The 25,155-nt window shown below is 48.5% G+C and overlaps 3 protein-coding genes across 6 annotated transcripts; 1 reads left to right on the top strand and 2 right to left on the bottom strand.

Annotated features, from left to right (window-relative positions):
* Window positions 1–1,231: 1,231 nt before the first annotated feature.
* On the bottom strand, window positions 1,232–7,405 carry PTCRA (pre T cell antigen receptor alpha). 2 transcript variants are annotated; one of them, XM_060615569.3, is made up of 5 exons: window positions 7,252–7,405; window positions 4,409–4,468; window positions 3,674–3,994; window positions 2,771–2,815; window positions 1,232–2,122 (listed from the first exon to the last, which is right to left on the bottom strand). In XM_060615569.3, the coding sequence occupies exons 1-5, from the start codon at window positions 7,307–7,309 to the stop codon at window positions 1,770–1,772; spliced, it is 837 nt and encodes a 278-aa protein (XP_060471552.1). In that variant the 5' UTR covers window positions 7,310–7,405; the 3' UTR covers window positions 1,232–1,769. The 2 variants fall into 2 exon arrangements, 1 of the variants encoding a protein (XP_060471552.1); XR_009604971.2 differs by lacking the exons at window positions 2,771–2,815; window positions 3,674–3,994; window positions 4,409–4,468; window positions 7,252–7,405 and adding an exon at window positions 2,281–2,454 and having other exon boundaries at window positions 2,012–2,122.
* An 8,045-nt stretch (window positions 7,406–15,450) lies between these two features.
* Window positions 15,451–16,375, top strand: PEX39 (peroxisomal biogenesis factor 39). The gene has a single exon (XM_060615542.3). It carries the CDS (start codon window positions 15,466–15,468, stop codon window positions 15,799–15,801), a length of 336 nt encoding a protein of 111 aa, XP_060471525.2. The 5' UTR covers window positions 15,451–15,465; the 3' UTR covers window positions 15,802–16,375.
* Window positions 16,376–16,783: 408 nt separating this feature from the next.
* Window positions 16,784–23,538, bottom strand: RPL7L1 (ribosomal protein L7 like 1). Of its 3 annotated transcripts, none has more exons than XM_060614396.3 (7): window positions 23,267–23,538; window positions 22,547–22,655; window positions 21,707–21,867; window positions 20,586–20,723; window positions 19,684–19,793; window positions 19,277–19,491; window positions 16,784–18,840 (listed from the first exon to the last, which is right to left on the bottom strand). In XM_060614396.3, the coding sequence occupies exons 1-6, from the start codon at window positions 23,278–23,280 to the stop codon at window positions 19,283–19,285; spliced, it is 741 nt and encodes a 246-aa protein (XP_060470379.2). In that variant the 5' UTR covers window positions 23,281–23,538; the 3' UTR covers window positions 16,784–18,840; window positions 19,277–19,282. The 3 variants fall into 3 exon arrangements, with proteins under 3 accessions (XP_060470379.2, XP_060470380.2, XP_060470377.2); XM_060614397.3 differs by having other exon boundaries at window positions 19,277–19,386; window positions 21,707–21,870; window positions 23,267–23,536; XM_060614394.3 differs by having other exon boundaries at window positions 21,707–21,870; window positions 23,267–23,534.
* Between the last annotated feature and the right edge of the window lie 1,617 nt (window positions 23,539–25,155).

Here is a 25,155-nt window from a genome sequence, read left to right as displayed (position 1 = left end):
GCCCTATTTTTCCTTCCTAGATATTGGATATTTATATTATTTCATGAAGTCTTAGGACTGATGCTCAGCCTTTTGACTTGTTATTTCCTGATCTTAGCTTCTTGCTCAAAACAATTGTGCAAGTGACAAGGCACTTTAGATATGAAGGGGCTGTGGTATGTATAATTCTATAGCACACAGGATCAGGACACCCTTCTGCAATGCTGCATCTTCTGTAGGCTTCTTAAGACTTGGGGAGACTCAGAGCCTGGCCAAGTCCAGTGATTTACCTAGGCCCAGGAACCTTCCTGGGAAATAATGTTAAGCCAGCCACAGTAGCAACTGAGCCTGGGGCAGGGCAGGATTGGGGGATTGGAACACGATGAGGAGGGGCGTTGAAGCTAAGGGAAGCTCTGATTACAAAATGAACAAAAGGACGTCTGAAGGACATTTACTGAGGCACAAATCAGTTTGGCAGGAGCTCAGGGCTGGAAATGGACAGTGGCTGGAGAAAGTCTGAGGTTATGGCCAGACATGCCCTTGCCCCAACCCAGCCTAGCTTAGACTTCTTCTCAGTCCGTGTGTTTGGGAAGGAGCAAGCCATGTAGGGATGGTGGACGGATTTGTCCCCAGAAGTTGTGGGATACCCCTCCTTGAAGAATCCAAAAAGAGGCTGGACTGTCTCCTTACAGGCTGGTGAGAGATGAGCTGTGCAGCAGATAGTGAGGGTTTTCATGGAACAGTAGCTGAGAGGGCACAGAGGCTCAGGAAAGATGGAAATGTCACTGACACCATGTGTGTGTGGTGGTGGGGGGTGATGGTAGAGCATTTGCTAATACCACCTTGGGGGAAGAAAGACAAAGGTAGCACCACTTGTCCAGCAGACTGTCCTGTGCTGCCTAGGGGACACCTGGATTCACATGAAAGCACCCAGAGATTCCTGCGGGTGATTACTGGAGAGGAACCCCTGGAAAGACTGGATTTCCTGCCAGTGCTGGAGAAACAGAGGCCAGACACTCTACTGTGGGGGCCTCATATACTATCAGTGTAAGAACACTCTTTAGGAAACAAGAAGACTCTTTAGTGCCTGGCTCAGGGTTGATGCTCAATGAATATTTGTTAAATGAATAATGACCCTTAACTGATTAATAAGGTGTAAGTTTGTAATTAATATCCATGCTCTTGGCATTGTATATGATCCTGTTACCCTGGGATCCTGGCCCTGTTCATTTCTGTCAAGTCTGTACAAAACTTCACATCAGGCCCAGCACCCCACCTTCCTGGCTTCCTGGGCTCCTCATCCTGACCTCTTGCAAAGGCTGGGTCAGGATAGGGAGACAGAGAGGGAGCCTCACCCCACGCCTGCCTGCGGAGAAGGAGACAGAGGTAGGACAGCATCTTCCCCAAACCCTGGCATCACTCTACAGTTCCCAGAGTCTCACCCTCAGGAAGCCCTCTTCCTCAAGGGAGCCCTCCCAGATTTCTGCTTCTTAAAAATCTGCCAAATCCCCTCCTCCCAGGGCAGACGTGAATTAAAATATGTTTCATTTGTTTGTGTCATTTAAGTTCCCCTTTAATTGTTCTCAGTTCTCTGCACCTCAAGGGTCCCTGTACCTGTGGATCCCCGCCCTCAAGCGGCTCCCGGTCTGATGGGAGAGATACAGCCTTCTCCCTCAGAAGGCCCTCAATCCGAGGCGGGAAACAAACCCCAGCGCCGGAAATTTCCATCTGCAATAGGAGGCAGGTCACACACAAAGATTGCAAGGCTTGAGGCAGGAATTCAGGGTGACTCACGAGCACCAGGCCCAGGCTCGGTGGGTAGGGAGCGTCCCCTCCTCCCACACCGGGCTCCTGGACTCCCAGCCGAGAAGGCGGGGCTGCAGCGACAGGGTGAGCCCCGGGCCTGCCGTCCCCCCAGCACTGCGGCGAATCCAGGTGGCTGGAGCTGAAGGCTCTGCTGCGGGCGGAGGCTGCGGGAGACGGCGGGGCTCCAGGGGGCCCCTGGGGGGCGCGGGGAGCCCGGGGTCCCCCAGCGTGGAGGGCAGGGCACGGAGGCGGCTGTAGGTCAGAAGCACGTCAAACAGCAGCAGCTTGAAAAGCAGCAGTCGCAGCGCCCCCAGCCGCAGCGCCTGGCCCCGCGTCCCTGCGGGAGAGAGAAAAGCAGTTAGGGACCTGGAGGCCAGCGTCAGCCCCACTCGCAGGAGGGCGTTCTCTGGGGAAGAGGGGCCTTGTCCTCTGCCCTTGCCGTTCCTCCTCCCAGCCGTTCCCCAAAGCCAGGGCAAGTCCTCCCTGGTGTCTGACCTGAGCTCTAACTGGTAATAATAACGCACACCTTCCCAGCCTTCATTTTATCTTATTCCCCCCCAAACCAGGGGGATGTAGGCCAGGCAGAAATTAGCATCTGATGCAGAGGCAAATAACCAGCTCCAAATGCTCTATGTGGTGAGGAAGTAGAACCTGACTCATGACTCTCTCTGCCTGTTGGGTGGTGGGACTGTCTATCACCCAGTCTCCCAAGGCTCTGACGCTGACACCATCCATCTGGGCTGCCCAAGGAGAGCTTTAAGGAGCCTCCCGTTAACTCTCACCTACACCTTCCAACTGGTGTCCAGGGAGTACGCTGGGGTCAGAGGACCCACTCCCATTTACCCACAGGTAGACTCAAGCCCAGGCTTGCCAGTGCCCCAACCCAGCAAGGCAGCCTCTTCAGGGAACACCACCAACCCCCCGCCCCAGCAGAGTGGAACCATCAGGCCAGACCCTAACAGAGCCCAAGATCCCCAGTACTCACCCCTGAGAGGCTCCCAGAGGCAGGTTCTGGCTGAGGAAGTCTCTCCTGCCAGTCAAGGAGAAGAGAATGAGTCTTTGGGGATGGGCTCTGCCCTCCACCCAAGCACTATGTTCCCAGCCTGGCACAGGGCAGCCATTCACGGCATGTTGGACAAATGAACCAGATGAACCAGCAGTAGGAACCTGGGGCCCATTTGCTACGACTCCTCTCAGGGGCCCAGATCTCTCTCACTCCCCACGGTCGACTGTTCTGTGCCCAGGGGAGGCTGAGGTGCCTCAGCACTTTCAGACAAGAAATTGATTTTCTTAGCACCCTTCTTTGAAAGGCGGGACCTTTAGTCCACATTCCCGTTTGGAAGATGACAAAACTGCCATAATCCAAAAAGAGGAAGTCATCTAGTAAAAATAATAGCTGGCTTTGGACATATCACTTAGCTTCTCTGTGCCTGTAATATTGGGAAAATAATATGACCTAGTTTATAAATGTAAAGTGTTTGTAAACAGTGCCTGTTGCAGGGTAAACAATAAGTAGATGAAAACATTTTGTTATTTAATTATTGCTTGGTCCTTATAAGTAGGGCGTCATATATAGGGCAATACAGATATTAACCCTAGGTAATAGAAGGGAGGAGGTACTACCTCTTGGAAGTCATGCATCAGAGCCTGGATTTGAAGGAGATATTTGAAGCCTGGATATTTGAAGGAGTTGCAAATCCAGGACTCAGGGCCCTGAGGTCACCCTGCTCTGATCCTACCCATCGTCACCTCATTCAGATGGTTGGCATGTGGACACCCTCCATGCCCCCATGGCCCAGAGCCTGCCCTGTCTCCCACCATATCCTGTTTCCAGGGTGTGTAGGGGAGGGGCAGGGAGCATCCACAGGGGCCCAGACGCCGTCCCTACCTGACAGCTGGAGGGGCCGTGTGCTCTGGCTGTGGTCGCCGGCCCCGGGCCCAGTGTGGCAAACCAAGTTTTCCCAGGCTGCCAGCTCCTCAGAGGGCAGGGAGAGCTGGGCCAAGCTAGTCCAGGTGCCGTCAGCCTCTGGGGAAGGGCCGTAGGTGAAGGCGTCCAGCGAGCTGCCATTGCCAGCTGAGAACCAGATGGGGCTCTCAAGGCCAGGGGGTGCAACATCTAGGACCAGGCAGACCACCAGCGTCTGCTGCTTCCCATTCACCAGCAGCGTGATTGGTGGGGCCAGAGACGGGAAGGGTGTGCCGCCCACACCTGTAAGAGAGCATGCACCTGTGGGGGGCTTGATCTGTCTGTGCCCTCCCAGGCCAGCACCTCATAATAGACTTCTGTCCTTCCATCTGGGTTTGCTTCCACCATCCATCTATCTTTCCACCCACTCATCCATACCTCTCTTCTTGCATCTACCCATCGATTCATCCATGTTTTCCCCATCATCTGTCTTTCCTATACCTCTTCTACCGTCCATCTGTAGATCTGTCCACGCAACCATGCATCCATGTATCCATCCTTCCCTCACCCATCATATCCATCATATCCCTCACCCAATATCTGGCATACTCTGTGCCAGGAACTGGGGATAAAACACTGGTGACGACGTTGTCCCTGCCCTCAAGGAACCTTTCCTATGGGAAAGATAGCAGGTGCATAAACACATTCTTATAATACCTTGTTGTGCCAGCCTCAGGAGAGTGGTTACCGCTGGGGAGGAAGGGAAGGAAATAAGATCTGGAATGAGATCAAAGAGGGCTCCGAATGTATCTGTAACTTTTTGTTTCTTTTATCTGATTCAAATATGGCAAAATTTTAACTATTTGTTAATCTCAGTGGAATATGCAGAGGTGTTTGTTGCCCTATTCTCTGTTCTTTTCTGTAGGTCTGTAGTATTAAAAATATTTTTAATGTTTATTTATTTTTGAGAGAGAGAGACAGACAGGCAGCATGAGCAGGGGAAGGGTGGAGAGAGAGGGAGACACAGAATCCTAAGCAGGCTCCAGGCTCTGAGCTGTCAGCACAGAGCCCGATGCAGGGCTCGAACTCACAAACCATGAGATCATGACCTTAAGCTGAAGTTGGACACTTAACTGACTGAGCCACCCTGGCGCTCCAGTCTGTTGTATTTTTTAGAAAGATTTTATTTTTAAGTAATCTCTACATACAACGTGGGGTGGGACTCAAACTCACAACCCTGAGACCAAGAGTCGCATGCTCTACCAACGCAGCCAGCCAGGTGCCCCTATAATATTTTTTAAAGAGCTTTGTTCAGACATAATTTATGTATTATACAATTCACCTATTTCAAGTGTATGTATTATTTCATAGTTAAAAAATCAAAAATAGGGGTGCCTGGGTGGCTCAGTTGGTTTAAGCATCCAACTCTTGATTTTGGCTCAGGTCATGATCCCAAGGTCGTAGGATTGAGCCCCGACTCGGACTCCACACAGACTATGGAGTCTGCTTAAGATTCTCTCTCTCTCTCTCTCTCTCTCTCTCTCTCTCTCTCTATCTTTCCCTCTGCCCCTCCCCCACTTGCTCGTGCAAGTTTTTTTTTTTCTCTCAAAAAAAAAAGAGTCACATGGGTACTGCAAACATCTGTCCTATATTTTCTGGGATAGTCTTGATTTTCTACAATCTTATACTTTTCAGTGAATGTGACAATATATATAATGACCAAAATGTTATTGTTGAATAGTTGGATATCTTTTCATATAAATAAAATCTCAAACGTTAAAACCCACAAATTTACCCCATGAGTTAAATGCAGCCAAGCTAAAGAAATTCCCCAGGGCACAGGAAAAGACACTAGAGAATCTTGTGGGGAGGTCAGAGTGGGGGGTGCTCAGGGAAGGTTTCTTGAAGGTCAAAGAACTGATCTGGAAGCATGTGGAAGGTAAGTAGCCTACTCAGGATTGGAACTCAGGTCTCTTTGACTCCTGCTCCTATAGACCCGCCCCACTTGGAAGGGTGACTAAGATTTTGCTACATGGCACAGTGGATCAAGCCTGGGACATGGCCTCAGACAGAGTTGGTTTGACTCTTGGCTGGTCCACTTAATTTACTGAGTCTTGAATGCTGCACCAATATAATAAACTTAAAAACACCAGCCCAGTAAAATTGTTGTGAAGAATAAAGGTCATGAATGTCAAACACCTTGGCAGAAAAGTATTAGTATTATTTTATCAATACTAATATTAATAAGGCATGGCAAACAAAAGGAACAGAGAAAGCCGAAAGTGAGCTCCTGAGCCTGTCCAGTTGTACAGATAGAGACACTCCCCAGGTTGAGTTTAGCATGTGCCTCCTCCATGAAGCTGCCCGGGATTGCTCCTCCTCAGCCTGGCTGCTTCCTTCCCAGACCTTTTGCCATGGGCTCTCCCTGCTTCACATGGATATGGTTAATCTCCCTAGCAAGAGACAGCTTATGAAAATACTAGAAGCCAGCTTTAGATCAAGAAGATGCAGGGGCACCTGGGTGGCTTGGTTGGGTAAGTGTCTGACCCTTGATTTCAGCTCAGGTCATAATCTCACGGTTCCTGAGATGGAGCCCAGCATCAGGCTCCTTGCTGATGTTGTGGAGCCTGTTTGGGATTGTCTCTGTCTTCCTCTCTCTGCCCCTCCCCTGCCTGCTAGTGCATGCTCTCTCTGAAAATAAATAAATAAAACTTTTTAAAAAATTTTAAAAAGAAGATGCCCTGACTCAGAGATCAAGGCCTTTCCCCACCACATAACATGTAAACATGCACATACTTTTAGATGAAGCTGGGATTCTATCCGGTAAGTTTGTTTGTTTGTTTGTTTAGAGAGGAGGGGCAGAGAGAGAGGGAGAGAGAGAATCCCAAGCAGGCTCTGCACTGTCAACATGGAGCCTGACTCGGGTCTCCAATGCATGAACCGTGAGATCATGATCTGAGCCAAAATCAAGAGTTGGACGCTTAACCAAATGAGCCTCCCAGGCGCCCCAGAATTCTCTCCTCTAAACACAAGTCCTTTGGCTCCATTCTTGATCTTTGAGGAACTGAGGGTAATACCCTTGGGAAGTCACTGGGGCCTTGGGACCTCTCCTGAGAACTCACGAAGAAGGGGGAGCAGGATGAACCTGAGGCATTCTGAGTCCTTTTGGAATAGGGTACTGTTGAGGGCAGGAGTCCAGGACAGGAAGGACAGGAGAGGATCTCACAATGCCGCCCATGTCCCAGCCCTGGCTACCCCATCCCCACCCTCCCTGGATGCCCATCCCGCTTGTTCTTATTATCTACCTCCAAGAAGTGACTGCCCTACTACCAACACTGTGGACTCCAGGGAACAGGAGTTGGAGCCCCAGAGAGAGGTAGCTGGAAGGTGAATACTGTGGGGAAGGGAGTGGTGGGCTTATGGTGAGACCCTTCCCAGGGACCCCACATAGGTCTGTCCTGCCTCCCCACATCCCACCCACACCCAAGGAGGTCAGGAGCTAGGGAGTGGGCTTGGGCAAACGAATGGGGCCCAGAGAGGGATGCAGGGAGGGGGCTCACCTATGGGCAGGGCTGGACACCCGAGGGCCAGGAGAAGCAGCAGCCAAGTCCTGGCCATGGCCCACCTGAGAAGAGGCAGGACTCAGCTGCAGACTGTGGGCTGCGGGAGGAGGTGCCCGCAAGACTGCCTCCCAGGCCACAGGCCCAGCTGCACCTCAGCTGCTCCACCACGGAGCCGTTTCCCCAGTGAGGGCCCCTCCCACCGCCACCCTGGCCCCCAAACCCAATCCCCTCTCAGGCGCCAGGGAACTCAAGGTGCCTCTCCCACAGCCTACTCCCTCCCATCTGAAGAGCACCTCACGGTCTGCAAAGTCTTTTCCCACTCACTGGCCCTGCCATCTACAGGATACAGAGCACCAGGCTGTATTCAAGGCCTTGCATTCAACACTTCATTCTGTCCAGCCAACCGCTATAAGTTCCATTTCACAGGTGAGGCAGCTGAGGCTCAGAGAGGTTGAGTGACCTGCTCAAGGTCACGCAGCTGGCAGGTGGCAGAGCCGGGGCTTGGACGGTTTCCTGATGGCTGACCTCACTGTAGCAAAAGCCCAATACACTTATTTCAGTGTTGTTACAACATCCCACCCCGCCACGTTTAAAAATAGAATTTAGTTTTTAGAACAGTTTCAGATTCACAATGATATTGAGGGGAAATTTCAGAGATTTCATGAATATTCCCTGCCTGTTACATCGACTACCTTAAAAAAAAATTTTTTTTTTTAATGTTTGAGAGAGAGAGAGTGCAAGTGGGGGAGGTACAGAGAGAGAGGAAGACCCAGAACCCCAAGCAGGCCTCAGGGTCCAAGCTGTCAGCACACAGCCCGACACAGGGCTCGAACTCACAGACCGTGAGATCATGACCTGAGCCATAGTCGGCTGTCCAACCGACTGAGCCACCCAGGCACCACTTATCGAATCTAAGAATAAACTCTTTAGGGGCACCTGGGTGGCTCAGTCTGCTAAGCATCCAACTTCTGCTCAGATCATGACCTCAGGGTTCATGGGTTCTGGTCCCATGTCAGTCTCTGTGCTGACAGCTCAGAGCCTGGAGCCTGCTTCAGATTCTGTCTCTGTCTCTCTCTGCCCCTCCCCAACTTGTGCTCTGTCTCTCTCTCAACAATAAATAAACATTAAAAAAGAAGAAGAAACTCTTTTGGGGCACCTGACTGGCCCAGTCAGTAGAGCAGTGACTCTTCATCTCCTTGATCTCCGGGCTGTAAATTCAAGCCCAGGTTGGGTGTAGAGATTATTTAAAATGAAATCTTAAAAAAACAAAACAAAACAAAAAACCCTCTTCATAAATGCCATTTTCAGTGACTCTACTAAATTTTAGCTATAGCTGTCATTTTGACCCTGAAACTTCACATCTAGGTATATACCCTAATGAAATAATGAGTCAGTCATTATAAGACAAAGATTTATGCACAAAAATTTTCTTTGAAGTAGTAGTATATGTAAAAAGCAAGAGAAATTGGAAACAGTGTAATTGTTCAACGCTAGGGGAAGGGCCAAATGAATTAATGTTTGGTGTACCTGCATTAGTGAATATTATGCAGCAGCTTTTTTTTTTTTTTTTTAAGTTTTATTTTTTATTTATTTTTGAGGGAGAGCATGCACGCACAAGAGAGATGGGGGAGAAGGGGCAGAGAGATGGGGGAGGGGCAGAGTGCCAGAGGGAGAGAATCCAAGCAAGGTCCACACAGGAACCCAACTCGAGGCTGGATCTCATGAACTGTGAGATCATGACCTGAGCGGAAGTCAGAGGCTTAACTGGCTGAGCCATCCAGACGCCCCCAACACATCTGTCTTTCCTAGTGGGATTTATCTCACGTTTTTTTGTTTTTTTTTTTAATGTTTATTTACGTATTTTGAGAGAGAGAGTGAGAGCACTAGCAGGGGAGGAACAGAGAGAGAGAGAGAGAGAGAGAGAGAGAGAGAATCCCAAGAAGGCTCCCCGCTATCATTGCGATGTGGACATGGGGCTGTATCCCACAAACCATGAGATCATGACCTGAACGCAAATCAAGGGTTCCCCGCTCAACCCAACCCACTCAGCCACCCAGACGCCTTCCTCATCCCTTTTAAGCCTAGAAAGTCCTCGCCCTTCTACAGAACGGATACATTCTCCCTTCTACTGTCTTTTTGTGCGTGTGTAGTTTAATCCCCAATCCCCCATCACCATTTAACTCTATCAGGAATTAATTTCGGTGTATGATAGAAGACATGCATCTAAATTTCATGCCCCCCCCCCCAGCGCTAATCGATTATCCCAGGATATCGATTACTTGCGAGGATATCGATTACTATCCCAGGATATCGATTACTTGCGAGACATTCTCTATGTTAATATCTTTTATGTTGGAGGGTTTATTTCTTCTTGATTCTCAGGATTCTTTATTCTGGTGCCAGCCTCACCCCATTTCCGTCGGGATGGTTGCTTTAATAGTTCTATTGCACCCTCCGACGTCCCGCCCCCTTCCCTCAGGGAGGCCTGGAGGCCAGGGGCGCCAATTGTTCCCAGGCGCAGCCCGCGCCCAGGTGCCCAAGGTCTGCGCGGGCTCCCGCTGGGAGGGGGAGGGGGCGAGGGCGGGGAGGAGGCAGGTGTCCCTAACGACTCTCCTGCCTTCCAGCCTGGGGAGGTGCTGGCCCGGGCTCCGTTACCACATTACAGATGGGGAAGGAGCCCTCTGGCCTCTTTAGGGTTTTAAGACCTTCCCAGGAACGGGGAGGCAGAAGACCCCTTGTGCCAGCCGCCTACCTTGCCGGCTGCCGGCTGGAACCATCTCCTGCTGCTCAGCTACCCTCCCACCGGCCCACTCCCAGCTCCGGGTTACAGGTCTCATCCCCAAAGCACTGCAAGCTTTCCTTGCCCGCTGTCACATAGGTATCCTCCTTCCAGAAGCGCCAAGAATCTCCCTCTGCGGGCACAGTCTTGCGGGTCCTAAAGATGCCCTTGCCCAGGACTGTGAGGATGTCCTGACATGCTGGCGTTGCATCTCAGAGCTCCTCTGAGAGAAATCCTTCTCTGAGCTCCTCACTTGGGATTAAACTTGGCCATTTGCTGACCTGCTACTAAGAGCCAGGTCCTATTCACAGACCTCTCCTTAAATCCCCACAATCACCCCATCAGGTGTTCTCATCCCTGTTTCCAGCTGGGGAAACTGCGACTCTGAAAAATGAAGTTCCGAGGATCCCCTAGCAGCAAGTGGTGGAGCTGGGATTTCACTCTAGGGATGTGTTCACAGGAGTCTCTCCAGGGCTCTTCATACAAGGTTGTCTGATAGGAGTACCCATCTGAGTGCCTGGCACAGCAGATGATCTCTCCCTCTTTCCCCTTTTTTTCATATATACACATAGAAAACCAAGGGCTCTTCTAAACTGGGATGAGCCACATAGGATATGAAAAAAGAAAATGAAGGAAAAGCAGCAGTGCTTATTAGAGAAAGACCGCCGCTATTAACCAAGCAGTTACCAATTGTAAATCTGACATATCCAATTAGAAGACTGCAGTCAGAGGGCCAGATCAGGATGTGTGTGTGCTGAAGTAGCAAGTAGAAGTGTCTTCCAGTTAATACTGACAGGGGCACCTGTTTCATTGATCAAATAAAAAGTCCTACAGTGATAGGTATAATACAAAATAAAAATCACCTGAAAGTTCAATAACAAGGAAGGAGCTAAATAAACCAGAGTGGCTCTCTAGGATGAAATACTATGCAGGCCTCAGAATATCCTCGTATTGCAAACCATTTCTTGGTGTCTGTTTTATGCCAGGAATTGGGGCTGGGGATAAGACAAAAAGAGCTACTCCCACCAGTCAAGGAAGGAGACAGGCTCATAAACAGGCAAGGGACTTGGAGTGTAACAGATGTCACGACTGGTGTGTGCGCGTGTGTGTGTGGAGTCCCGGGAGAGGGAGATCATCCTTTCTGGAGCTGATGTGAGCCTTAGGAAAAATGATTTAGAAGATACTTGAGCTAAGTTTTGATTCTTTCCGAAGAGGTTGTAATGACACGGGGAAATGTTTCAGTTATGATGTTAATTAAAAAAATTTTTTTTTAATGTTTATTTATTTTTGAGAGAGAGAGAGAGAGAGAGAAAGAGAGAGAGGAAGGGCCAGAGGGAGAGGGAGACACAGAATCCGAAGTAGGTTCCAGGCCCCGAGCTGTCAGCACAGAGCCAGATGCGGGGCTCGAACACATGAACCGTGAGATCATGACCCGAGCTGAAGTCAGGCGCTCAACCGACTAAGCCACCCAGGCGCCCTGGGAGGATTATTAAGAGACACCTCAGTGACTCCCCTGGGCTCCAGATCTAGCCCCATCTCTATTATGCAGTAGCAACCTAATTTTCTCTAGTAATTGGGCTTCACCAACTGAGACATTACAGAGGCGCCTTTCTCTGCCTATTGGATCAGTAGCAGGAGAAACCAAAATGGCCAGGGCCATCTCAGCTTTCAAGTCATCAGTTCTATGATTGTCGTATGGTGGGAAGTGTTTCTCTCTGGGGTTCTAGGATCACCACGCCCTCTGAGTCCATTCCATTATTGGAATGGGAAGCAAAAATTCTCCTGGTAGGTTATAGACTTTAGGTGTAATAGTGAGGAGGCTCTGACTACCCCTACCTCTTGGTTATATATGACCATGTATGGTTATGGTTTAAGGAAACACTGCATCGAGTAGGATAGCCCCTGCACCTTGCAAAGTGTGCTTTCGCAGCTATGCTCCAAATGAGCCTTCAGCAGGCCAATCCACCATTCTCTCTTGCCTGCTGCTTTGAGGTCATGGGGCACACGGTAAGATCAGTGAATTCCTTGGGAGTGAGCTCATTTATACATTTCCTTGGCAATGAAATGTGAGCCCCGGTTGGAGGCGATTTTGTGTGGAATGCCATGGTGATGGGTAAGGTATTCTGTCCATCAGAATACCTGATGCTGACAGAATAGTGGTGCTGACAGAAGACTGTAGGCAGAGGAGGTGAATTCATACCTGGAATATGTGTCTGTTCTCATGAGGATAAAGCACAGCCCTTCCATGCTAGGAGGGCCCAGTCAAATCAGCCTATAAACAGGTGAGAATGGCACCCAGTCAGGGACTCAGCATGGGGCTGTAAGTAGGATGGGCATTCAGCACTGGTCACAGCCACATTAGCCTCAGAGAAGGGAAGACTGTTACTGAACCAAAGCATAGCTTCCATCCCTGCCACCATGAGTCCACTGAACAAGGCCTAACGTGCCTGGGGAAAGAGGGTCCACAGGACTGTCATTGTGTCCAACGGGATGACCATTCTTTCCCATGTCTTAATGTGGGGTATTATGGCTACCTTTCCTTTGGCTGTTAAACATTGCCACCTGGCCTTTACGCTACCAGGATACCATTATTTCCACTGAGATCACGGAATCCAGTTCTACTGATTCATCCAGCATCCCCCACTAGCATCTCCAGCCTACAGAGGACAGCCATTAGAGCAAGTCAAGGATGTGGGTGATTCTCACCAATGCATTTATCTCCCTCTTCCTTCCTTCCTTCCTTCCTTCCTTCCTTCCTTCCTTCCTTTCCTTCCTTCCTTCCTTTCCTTCTTCCTTCTTTCTCTTTCTTTCTTTCCTTTCTTTCTTTCTTTCTCTTTCTTTCTTTTTTCCAAGTAAACTTTGTGCCCAACACAGTGCTCAAATTCTTGACTCCGACATCAAGAGTTGCATGATCTACTGACTGAGCCAGGCAGGCACCCCTCACCAATGAATTTCGTAATGCTTTGGCAAAGAGGTGTTTTCCAGACCCGCTTAAAATATGTGTTGAGGGGTGGCTAAGCAGGTTGCACATAATAAATCCAATCTGGCATGCACACCTCTCTGAGATTTTGGATTCTTTCCTTTACATTATGCCAGGGAAATTCTGGCATTTCAAGTTTACTAACTATAGGCTACCATTAAATCCAGGCTTTAATTAACCAACCTCATAGACTATTTATGCCTCTCCCAGGTGCTTGAGCCAACACATTAAATCCCAAATCCTGGATGAGCATCCATGGACTTGAGTTTGGGCAAACTGAACCTGACATTCCACCCTCCTGGGTCTATTTCCCTTAGAACCCATTCCCACACATATTGCTGTGGCTCCTGCCAAGACAGTTTAGCAAGGTCTGTAATTCCTTCTGTCTGGGCATCCTCCTCTCAGCGTGGGCCTTGTGCTTCTCTGCCCAGGCTGCTCTGGGACCTGATTTGACAAGGGCCAGGGAAGACTGGAGGTGGGGAGAGTCCTGAAGCTGATGTCTGGGGAGACGGAAGCCAGTGTCTGCCCAAATGTCCCCATTTCATCTCAGAGTCCCTCGGTGCCCTTATGTTAGCATATTCTTATGCTGCCCTAGAGGGCTGAGCACTTAATTAGCACCACAACTTGGCAACCCCTACAATGACATCCTGGTGCCCATCCTCAGCCATGTGGGCTCATTTTGCCTATAGGGGATGAGGGACCCCTCCAAGGTGCCATCAAGGTGTCCTGATTCCACACTCGCATTTCCTGTCAGACATTGATAATTTCCAGTTTTCTCCCCGTGGCCATGAGAAGCCACACGAAGCCACACCATAGTGAAGAAGAGCCACAGCTATTTCTTCTGCCATCTCCCTCCCTCAACAATGCAGTATTATCCACTTCACCCCTGCCACCCCCCCACCCCTGCCCAAGGATAATTTGAGTAATGGTGACACCTGTGCATGCAGTGAATCATCTGGGTGTTCTTCCCCCGCTGCAAAGAGGCTTCCCCTGTGCTCTGAATTTATGATCAGTCCAATCTCAGTATTCTATCTGAGGCTGTTCCTGGAGCCAATTCCTTTATTGGTGAGTGTGGACAGGAAACAGAGGACACACATGTATTGGATAATTTGAGGAGAATTTAATAAAGGGACTATTTATAGAGGGTGGAAAGGTGAAGGGAAATCCCAAGTGATAATGCCGTGCCTAGAACTGGTAACAGGCCTGAAGAGGTGAGGAGAGCAATGGCAGGGCCCCAAAACCAGAAATCAGGACCCTGCAGCCAGTGGGAATCCTGGAGGGAGAGAAACTGAGGAATAAATACCCTGGCCTCCTTCTCCTTCTTTCTTCTCCTGCTCACTCCCCCCCCCCCGCCCCCCGCATTGGCCAAACCCCAAAGCCTATTGCAATGTCTGTAGATGTCAGTGTGCTGGAAGCTCGGTGGACAAGGGTGGAGAGAGGACCTGGAGGGGCCACAGAAGAGAGTCAGCATAGCCACCCACCTAGTTAGAATATTAATAACCATCTTTGTGGGCATCACAGAGACATTTATGATGTTGCCATTTATAAAGCATCCAGGCAGTCATTTGCAGAAATGTCTCTCACTTTGCTTTGCTCATTTCTTCAAGATTAGATTCAGGGTGAACCTTTTGGGCAGGAATACTACAGAAGAGATGTATTATTCCTACACCCATAGTGTCCTTCTCAGTGCATCACATCAGGAGATACATGGCGCCAGCTTGTTCTATTAGTAGTTAGACTTTGATTACATGATGAAGACAGCGTTTGCCAGATCAGGCTAGCTTTCGATAAACTTACAAACCTGAGAATTGTTGGTACTAACTTTCTGAGCAGCCAGAGGGACTGTAGTACACCTGACCTGCCTTCATCTTTTCTCATCCCCTCTGGGAACACCAGGAATAGAGTCTTGGTAGGAAATGGGGAGAGAGTGTCAAGACTTTCTAGTGCTGTCACTTGTTCCCAGTTCTCCTGAGGTCACTGGAAATCTGTCCACAGCTATTTTCTGTCTGGAGCTGCGGAGTCCGGTGTGGAGAAGATCCCCCTTGCCACAGGTCTCTACAGGTGTAGGTGCGCATTTCTGCGCATGTGTGAAAATAAGTTTGAACTCCAGCGTCCAGCGGGCTCAGTCGGAGGACCATGTGACATTTGATCTCGAGCCCCAAGAGATTACTTAAAAAAAAAAAAAAAAAAGGAAACAGGTATGTGCACCTTCCTATGCATGTGTGCCAAATTGGGTCTTTTTGTCCGCATCAGCGTGTTTACATGCACGGCCCATTCTGTGCAAGCCTTCAAATTCCTTCTAAAGCATTGCACGTTGCAGGCTCTGTTGTGGGCTAAGGGTGTGTGTGTGTGTGTGTGTGTGTGTGTGTGCGCGCGCGCGCGTGCGCGAAGCGTTTCTGCGCGGAGCAGGTCGCAATTCTCAAGTGCTCCCCCCTTTCTGGGCCGGCTTGGTATGGTCTGCGAGCTCCTCTACATTTCCTCCGACGGTGGTTGCACCCACCTCACCCGGAAGTGCTTGCCCGCACGCATGTCAGGCTTGCGCCCCGGCATGGAGCAGCACGGCGATCGGGTCTGCCTTGACCCGGGCCCGCCGCCCGCGGAGTCGGCCCCCGCCTCGGTGACCCTGGCGCAGCTCCTGCAGCTGGTCCAGGAGGGCAGGGAGCTCCCGGGCCTGGAGAGGCGCTGCATCACGGCGACCCACGGCGAACCCACGGCGCCCCGGCTCCCGCGGAGGCCCAAGCCCTGGGAGGCCTCGGGGTCGGCTGAGGCCCCCGCGCCGCCGCAGTAGCCCCAGGCACCCAGATCCTGTCGACCTTGTGTCCGGGTAGAAGAACGCCTGGAGGGGCCCGGCTCGGCGGAATCAACGACTGCGCCTTCCTGACGGCTTGTAGTGGGTTCCTGAGGCTCCTAGTCCTTTGCCTTTTAGACCTGGAGAGCGTGACTCTGTCCTGCATAAATTCGGACCTTGGATGCTGGCCACGGTTATCTTTTATGCATTCGCCCCCGACCTGTCTCAGCTGAACTTAAGCCTCCTGGGAGAGTCATTGGAGTTGTCTTGTATCCGAGTATTTCTGGACTAAGATCCTCATTTTAAAAATCCGGTTTCGGCCCTTACAGATGATTGAAACAGATTTCATACTTTTTACTCTCTGCGATGTATAGATGTGCCTTCATTTTTAAAATGCTACTGAGGACACACTAACGGGGGTCTGACCCACTGAGAATTTCGTTAGCAATGTAGGAAAACGTCAGTGTTTATCTCCCGGTTCAGCTAATTCTTGTGAGTTGGGCAAATGAACTTGGGATTCAAGATTCTTAGCCATTCTCCAGGTCAGCAGCTAATAAAAGGTTTAATGATTAAACTTGGCCCTGGAATGACTTCAAAGATACATTAGACCAACAAAATCGTAAAGCGTTAAAAGAAAAGCCAGTCAACAAAAAACTAGAACCTTTCGTTCTGGGAACCAATTGGGTCACTATAGAAGCTTAGAACAGAGGGAGAGCTCCTACAACTACTTTCTGAAGTCTCTAAGTAGGCGGGCCACGTGGCTTACTGCCCCTACTCTTGCTTACTGAAACTAAGGTTTTTGTTTTCCCTACACCTAGAACATATATATGGTGTATGTTGATAGTTTTGTATGTTGACAGCCATGAACAATTCACAATTAGCATACGCTATCTACAAATCGTACGACTAATTTTTCCCAGAAATGATAGTTCCACAACTTGTTCAGGGAATGGTCGATCATAGTGCACGATACAGCAGTACATTAATTTTTTGGTAAACGTTTATTTTTGAGAGAGACAGCGTGCGAGCGGGAGAGGGGCAGAGAGGGAGACACAGAATCCAAAGCAGGCTCCGGGCTCTGAGCTGTCAGCACAGACCCAGATGCAGGGCTCCAACTCACCAAGGGTGAGATGGTGACCTGAGCCAAAGTTGGATGGTTTAATTGAGCCACCCAGGCACCCCAGCAGTACATTTTTTATAACTTATTTATATACATAGAATTCCAAGTTAATGGTTATTTTGCTTAACCTTTTGAACAACTGTGTGAGGCACACATGCTACATTTAGTTCCATTTTGCAGACAAGAATGGAAATGTTTTTCTTGTATTTAGCTTTTTTTTTTCCTCCCAGAGAAAGGGGAGTGGGGTAGAGAGCATGGGAGAGGGGCAGATGGAGAATCTTAAGCAGTTTTCACACTCAGCATGGATCCTGAAGTGGGGCTCAATCCCATGACCCTGGAATCATGACCTAAGTAGAAATCAGGACACCCAGGTGCCCCCTTCCTGTATTTATTATAAAACGTACCTGCAGTAGAAACCCTGGGCATCCACATTCACAAGTGCTCTTTTCCCATGGCTTTTGATACGTCATCTTCAAGTAATTTGATTTCACAATTCTTTAAAATATAAGAGTAAGCTCTAACATCTATTCCTGGCAGGTTAACTCTTGAGCCAACCAACCTAATTAATTACCTCATAACCTGGCACATTTTAAGGCATTGTTCTAATTCAACCTCACAGCTATGTTTGAGGGCCCCATGAGCCAAAAGTGCAGCAAAGCTGATCATAAGGGACCAGGGGACACAGTGGTTACACGTTTTCAAGTCTTAACCCATGCCTGGCACACTCACCAACTTCTCACATGGCAATCGAGGCAATGACGTGACAGGAACAGAGGAAGGCCCACCTAGGAGGGGGGCACTGATGATAAAACACAAGCAGGATCAGATTCCCTTTCTAGGTCTATGTCCCCAGGAGCCCTAGTGGTGGTCTATACATGGTTACCAGCAGGGTAGAGAGCAATACTTTTGGCGTCTAGACTATGCAAGGAGAGGGTTCAATAAAGGCTGCCTGGGGCCTAAAAGACCTAATAGTACTAATTTCATCCATGCCAAGCCAAGAAAATCCCATCTTGAAGCCCAGCAGAAATAAATGGGGAGCATTTCCCTGAGGCAGATGGTACAGAGGGCTCCGGGATCCACCACTGTGATCCTAATAGGAAATACCCAATTGGCTCCAAGGGAAAAAGCTATCTTGGTAAGCTTTGGTCTTCCACAGGACATGGGACCAGAGGAGACGAACAAGGTCAGGGCCCAGGTGGTCAATCCAGATAGTGCAGGACTTCCTCACATAAGGTGCTTGGTCCCTAAGAGAAATCTATGAACATAAAAATTTCCAAGCAATAATTTGAGTGTACGTATTTTCCTGGGAAAAGGGTCCTTCCCTTCTCATAGACCCAAGAAAAGGTTAAAATCCTGAGGTAGAGAAAAGGACTAAATCGACCGCAGGCTATGGTAAGGAAGCCACCAGGTACACTTCAGGCCAGCCAAGTCTGAGAGCTCACAAAGCCGTCACTGAAAAGTCAGAACACAGACTCACAGCAGAGACAACTGAGAACCGTGTTTGTGCTCTTCTTTGTAACTATATTTTAAATTCCTTCCAAAACAAAGCCCCAAGAACCCCCAGGTTCAAGTATGGCCCTGAGCGTGGTCCACTGCTGTCTTGTATTCATGCTTGGATACTCATTTACTAACATCAAACCCCAGAATGGAAGATGTGACGTAGCAGGATTCTCTCTTCCATGGCATGAGTCCTCTGCTGACTTAAGGGGTGACAGTGCAGTCAACGTGGAAAACACACTGGAATTTTTTCTTGGAACTGGGCTGTGATGGGACGTGCCTGCCAGGAACGTCATCATCTTTTCCTTGACTCCCCCTCCTCTAGTTTCTGAAGGTATAGCAGAAAATATCTTCTTTGAAGATAACTGATAACAATTCCAAAAGACAAAACACACCTCCAATGTGCTGTGCTTTCAGATATTCTGAGGAAGAAAAACATAACTTCATTAATAGAAATTTAATGACAGTTGGCACCTAAGGTTAAGCAATTTCAAAAAATTAAGATACCTTCCACAAAATAGATGGTTTGTATCTTCAAATCCTTTCTGAAATTAGTTAATATTCTCTCCCCAATGCCAGGTAAATGACCACAGCAATACAGAAGATTTTTTTTGTTACTCAACATTTTCTAGCCTCTGATTGTTGGAATACACGTGGGAATGCCCCATGTCCTAACCAGGCATTCACTGTTTCAAGCATATTTCCATCTGTTAGACTTGTAGATACCAGTCTCCCCCTGCCCTCTACCACTCAAACGCCAAAGTTACTCTCAGATACTGGTAAATGCAAAAAGAATTTTTAAGTGGCAAAGAATGGACCATCACATCAGCCCAAGGCCAGTTTTCAGCCCTGCCTCACCTGGGTTTAATTCAGCTGCCGAATGAGCTGATTGATGCGTTCGCCTCGATAGCCTGGTAAGCCCACCTCCTTGAGAAAGCCCACTCTATTCTTGGTAGCATGACGGGCCACTGAGAGATGGAAAGGACGTAAGAAGTCACAAATGGCCTGGAAATTCTTCCCCGGAAAGGCAATTTCATGAATGAGGTCTTCCAAGCAAATAACACCGTACTTCCCTGGGAAACATAAGGATACAGATTCCTTTATTCAACATTTCCCCAGTATATACTATGAGGCTGTTATATGCTCAGAGCTGGGCACTCTGGTAGGTTCTTGGGACTCCAAGAAAAACAGTACCTAAATCCCACATCAAGACCACCAGAGATCCTTGCTTTCTGCCCAACTGACCCCTAAGATGCAACACTCACCCAGATGCTCCTCAATCACTGTGTTGTCTGTCAAAGGGATGGTTTTATTCTTGACCTTGGCTTGTCCACGTTTCAAGATGAGTTCCCGGACAGACTTCAGATTTGGAAATCTATGTGAGGCAGAATAAAGTACAGCCTTATCAGCCCCTGGCACACTGCCCACACTGGTCACTCAGTCCTGCAGCCTGGCTGAGGAGGGATTCTCCTACTACCCCTTCTCCCCACCAAAAAGTGCAATCACGCTGCAGCTGGGATGCCTGCAAGCACACAAGCAAGGAAAAAACCAGAGTGGCCCTATGTAATTAAAAATTACAATTTATGGATAGAAATGTTGATTGTGCAAAAAAAAAAAAAAAAAAAAAAAAAATTACTTTCCGAGGCAAAAATAAAACAAACACTGGCTTACAATCCAGGACTTTGGCCTTATAGAATCCTCTACTCAAGATGGTTAAATCCAAGAGCTTGCTGGGTTTTAATGTTTGAAAGAAGACTACTCGAACTCATGACCCCAAGATCAAGAGTCACACACTCTTCTGACTGAGCCTGCCAGGCGACCATGAAAGAACACACTACTCTTACACAAGCACTGCCCCCAGCTCTGCCCCAAGACTCCCAAGAATTAACTTCTCTTCTACCCATCTTACTCAGCCTTAGCTTACAAGCGAACAAGCCCTGCCATGGTACTTTTCTTGTCACGTCAGCAGCAGCACCACCTCCTGCTCTGTCTGCCCCATGTTCCAAAGTTCTATGGCTGGCAGCTGATTTCTGGGAACTGTGGTCACCACAAAATGTTTCTTCAACATAGCAACACGAGCCCTGGAGGATAACACTCGCATGCTAATGTTCTCATCAGGCTCACATACAATCTAATATGAATCCACACACACAAAAACCTTACTCACCCCCAGGCCACATACGGTTCCACTATACGCAGCGTTTTTATGGTCTGGGGGGTCACTCTGAAAAAGACACCACTGAAAATCTTCTTCAGGCGAAGCCTTGCAATGGTCCTCTGCACCAGTGAACTCACCCCATTAATCCTGAAATGAATGACAGAGAAAGTCAGGTTCTATTCAGTTTTTGTCAGTCTGGCAAGGACCTATGAAATGACTGCCACTACAGGGCATCCAGAGAGCAAGACACAGACTGTGCCTCACAGGTGAGGTCAGAAGGTGGCAGCTATGTAAACAGGTCATTCTCACATGATGTGGGGCAATGCTATAGGAACAGAATGGGCCCTGATTTTGTGTGGGGTGTGTATGAGTTGAGTGTGGAGGGCTGTGCATGTTAAGCAAAGGAAGCTGGACTCTGCGGGCAGTAAAAGCACGAAAAGATTTTAGGTACAAGGGACACAATCAACTTTCTGATTGACCACCACTGAGGAGAGCATATCAGATGGATCTGAAACCATGATACCAGAGGCAGGGAAACCCAGTTAGCTAATACGATGGTCCAGGAGAGATTATGGGAAATGGTAGGGAGGTTAATAAAGAGGGCTCAAAGATATTTAAAGCCCACAGGTTTCTGGTTTGGACGACTGGGTAGGGGAAACAGGAAGAGGCAGTTGTACATGCAGACAGACTGGGTAAAGTACGCCTCGATGAGGAAAAAGCTTAATGAGCTCTCCCCAGCACTGAATACGCTCCATCCACTTGACCTTGGTTAGGTTCCTAGAAGGATGCCTTGATTCCCACAGTTCAGGACTTTCTGCATCTATGCTTGGAAAGCCTTCCCCAACACTTGTGAATTCCTCCCACGTCTGCAGGTCTCAGCTTCAAGTTCCTGCTTTAGAGGGTCCACAACTAGTACTGCCCTTGCAGCAGCTGACCCTCATCGCACTTGGTATATTTTCATGTGGATTTGCTCAGATCAGTCTCCTTAACCTTAAAGAGAAAAACCCCAAGTTCCTAGCACAACTTGTCTTAGTGGCTTAAAGCCTATTATAAATCTCATCTCCCTAAAAAGGGGCCTAAAGCTGAACCAGTAGTTTGCCCCAGCCTACGGAATCTGGTAAGTTCCTCACCTTTGGATGCGTACAACAAAGGCCAAGGAATGTTTATCCGGCACTTCCAAACCGCGAGGTTTCACTTCTAGTCGTCTGAGGCGCACCCTGTCGCGTTGCTGCCGCCAGGAATCATGTAGGAACCATTCCAGTCGCTTAAACTTGACCTCTTTTCCTTTCTTCTGCTACAGAAAAGGCAGACCACCATCACCATTCTGTGCCTCTAGTTTTACTTCCACAACAGTGATTCATTGGTCACTATCCATAGACTGTATTTCCCACTATGTTCCGCAAAAAGAAGCAAACAAACATCTTCTATTCTAGATAAGGCAAAAACGAGATACCCAAGGAGTTTTGAAAACTCAGAAACTACAAAAAAAAAAAAAAAGTCTCTGATAAATAAACAAGTTAGTTTACATGCTATTAGCCAACGTTACCAACAAACATTTATGGAACCTAACACTGTGTTAAGGATCATAAAGTACAGAATAAGCATGAGCTTGTTTCATCTTCCAGACTCCAAAATAAGTATCTTCTCAAAACGTTTAGCAAGTAGCAAAAATTGTTTGGCACATTACAAAAAAAAAGTTTTCTTCCAAGTAAAGAGAATGTTTGGTTTTTCAAATCACTTGGTGTGAACCCAAATAGTACAACGTCTCCTCCACTTTTCCTTAACAAACTACTCAAACATTTTATCCGCAGAAAATTAGAAATATTCGTTAAATGAAGACATGAACTGTATACCTGCTGTAATAGAATCGACGGGGAAAGGGACTGTCCATACCAAATCTAGTTCAACGCATGCTAGATATAACTCACCAAATACATTCTAATTCCCTTCTCTTGGTGCCCCATCATTACCTCCTTCTTGTCCAAAAGTGCCTGCTTCGCTTGAGTGGCTTTAAGGGCCTGATACGCCTTCCTCTTTTTCAGGAGATTTTCTGGAACCAAAGGAATCTTTTTTCTTTGCCTGATACGGAAAATTGCAATCAGAGATAATGTTTAAAGAACAAATTTTCAATGAGCTTCTAAACCATCTCTTGGGCTTCGAGAAACATTACTCTCTTCAAATTCCGAAAGACAGACTTCCCTGAAAACTGTGGTGTCTGACCCCAGTCCTCAAAACGGACCCCTTAACATTCACTCTTTTCTAAGCAGTAAGAAGTCATGAACCCCTTGGCCACTAGTCCTCCTCTGCCTCCATGAAGCTTTTACTGTCACAGCCTTTTAAAGACACTAACAGCTACATGCTCCTAGTAAAACTCCGTGGGGCTGGGGTGGGTACAGACCTATCTGCAGGGGCAATACTCAAGTCAAGCTGGGTGAACCGAAGACTAGCACTCTCCAGCCTGCCCCCCAAGGTTAGTAACCCGAATTTGACGGCGGCTTCCCTCCACCTGAGCGGCAGGCCGAATCCTACGGCTCCTTGCTCTTCACCCCACTCTCTGTAATCTGGAGTCTTTTCTATTCTCTTCCTTCAATCCACAAGTATCCTTATTTTCCGCCACTGAAGAATAAACACCGTGGATGGCACCGGATGCTCAAGACCCCACTGGAGAGACTCAAACCTCAAACACTCACTCTTGCTCCGCCATGTTTCCAAAGCTGTGGCTACCGGCTACTGCTCATGCGCAGCCCCACCACGTGGGAAAGAAAGGACCGCTCTATGTTTACTTGACCATAGAGATGTGTCTTCTAGCTCAAGGTTTATAACACGGGTAGTCCTGCCAGTTAGCTGCAGTGAACCGCTGAGGTCTCCCTAACACAGATTCCTTGCCGAAAATTACACAAAGCTTCCTTCGCACTGCTTTCGAGCACTCTAGAGTCCGTGTCATCTTCGAAATCCCCCCCCCCCCCTTCCTTTACGCTAATGCCGTTGGCTGGGCTGTAAATAAACACTTCCCACGTCCTACGACTTCCGGTGTGGAGGGCGCGCCTCTCCTTCCGCTTCCCCTCGGCTGCGCGTGTGCGGGAAGGGAGACCGTCTGGCGGGAGAGGCTTTTTGCTTTATGGCGAGAGCTGGGGCCCCTGTGACTTTGATTCTCACGTGTGGGTGGAGGTGTTTGTGGACGATTTCGGATGGTAAGGAGTGCAGCTTCCGTTCTGTCAGCCTGGCTCCGTCAGCAGGACCCAGAGCAAGTTATTTAACCCCTCTGTACAGTGGTTTGCTTTACCCATAAAGTGGACCTACGCGATAGCGTTGCGAGGATTATGTGAAATGTTCCATGTAAAGCGCTTAGCACAGTGTCTGAGTGTAGGACACGCAGCAGGAGACACTAGGTTAGTTATCAGTGCTGGATCGAAAACTAGAAATTCCTCTTTGTCATGTCAGAATCTTCCCTGGCACAGCTCTCACCATCTGGAATTTGCTTCTTTTTTTCCTGGTCTTCATGAAACAAAAATAATCGACTTCCTGTATTCTGGAAACCTCTAGTGCAGTGCCTCCAGCACTAATATGCATAGTAGTCACCTGGTGGTCTTGTTAAAATGCAGATTAAAAAAAAAATTTTTTTTAATGTTTATTTGGCGGGGGTGGGGGGGCACAGAGAGACAGAGAGGGAGACAGAATCCGAAGCAGGCTCCAGGCTCTGAGCTGTCAGCACAGCGCTTGACTTGGGGCTCAAACCCACAAACCCTGAGAACATGAACAGAGCGAAGTCTGATGCTTAACAGACTGAGCCACCCAGGCGCCCCTAAAATGCAGATTTTAAATTCAGTTTGTGGGGGAGGGGGGAATGGATATTCACTTTTTAAAAAAAAATTTTTTTTCAACGTTTTTTATTTATTTTTGGGACAGAGAGAGACAGAGCATGAACGGGGGAGGGGCAGAGAGAGAGGGAGACACAGAATCGGAAACAGGCTCCAGGCTCCGAGCCATCAGCCCAGAGCCTGACGCGGGGCTCGAACTCACGGACCGCGAGATCGTGACCTGGCTGAAGTCGGACGCTTAACCGACTGCGCCACCCAGGCGCCCCTGATATTCACTTTTTTAACATGCTTCAAAGTGATGTCATCCTTCAGGTCTATGGATTGCACTTTAGCAAGACTCTAGTCTCTTTCCTTTTTTCTAAATTCCTTCATCCCGTTATTATATTTTTAACATTTCTTCATGATACTAGGAGGGCAGGGACCATGGCTGCCTTGCTCATGGCGGTTCCTAAAGGTCTAGCATAGGTTTCTCAATCTCGGCACTACTGGCTTTTGGGGCCAGATCATTCTCTATCATGGTGGGCTTTGTGGGACGTTTAGCAGCATCTCCCTCCATGCCAGTAGCACCTCTGCCCCAGATGTGACAAACAAAAATGTCTTCAGGCATTGCCACATGTTTAGTACAGTATATATATTTATCCCAGCGTCATTATTTGACCCTCGGCACTTACAGGCATCACCGCAGACTTTATCCTGTACTGTTTGGCTTATTGTGTCCCTAATTAGATTGGGTGCTCTGAAGGCAGGGAATTTATCTCATA

This window comes from Panthera onca, chromosome B2 (assembly GCF_046562875.1).
Source record: "Panthera onca isolate mPanOnc1 chromosome B2, mPanOnc1 haplotype 2, whole genome shotgun sequence".
NCBI lineage: Eukaryota > Metazoa > Chordata > Mammalia > Carnivora > Felidae > Panthera > Panthera onca.
This window is presented reverse-complemented; position numbering and strand designations above follow the sequence as displayed.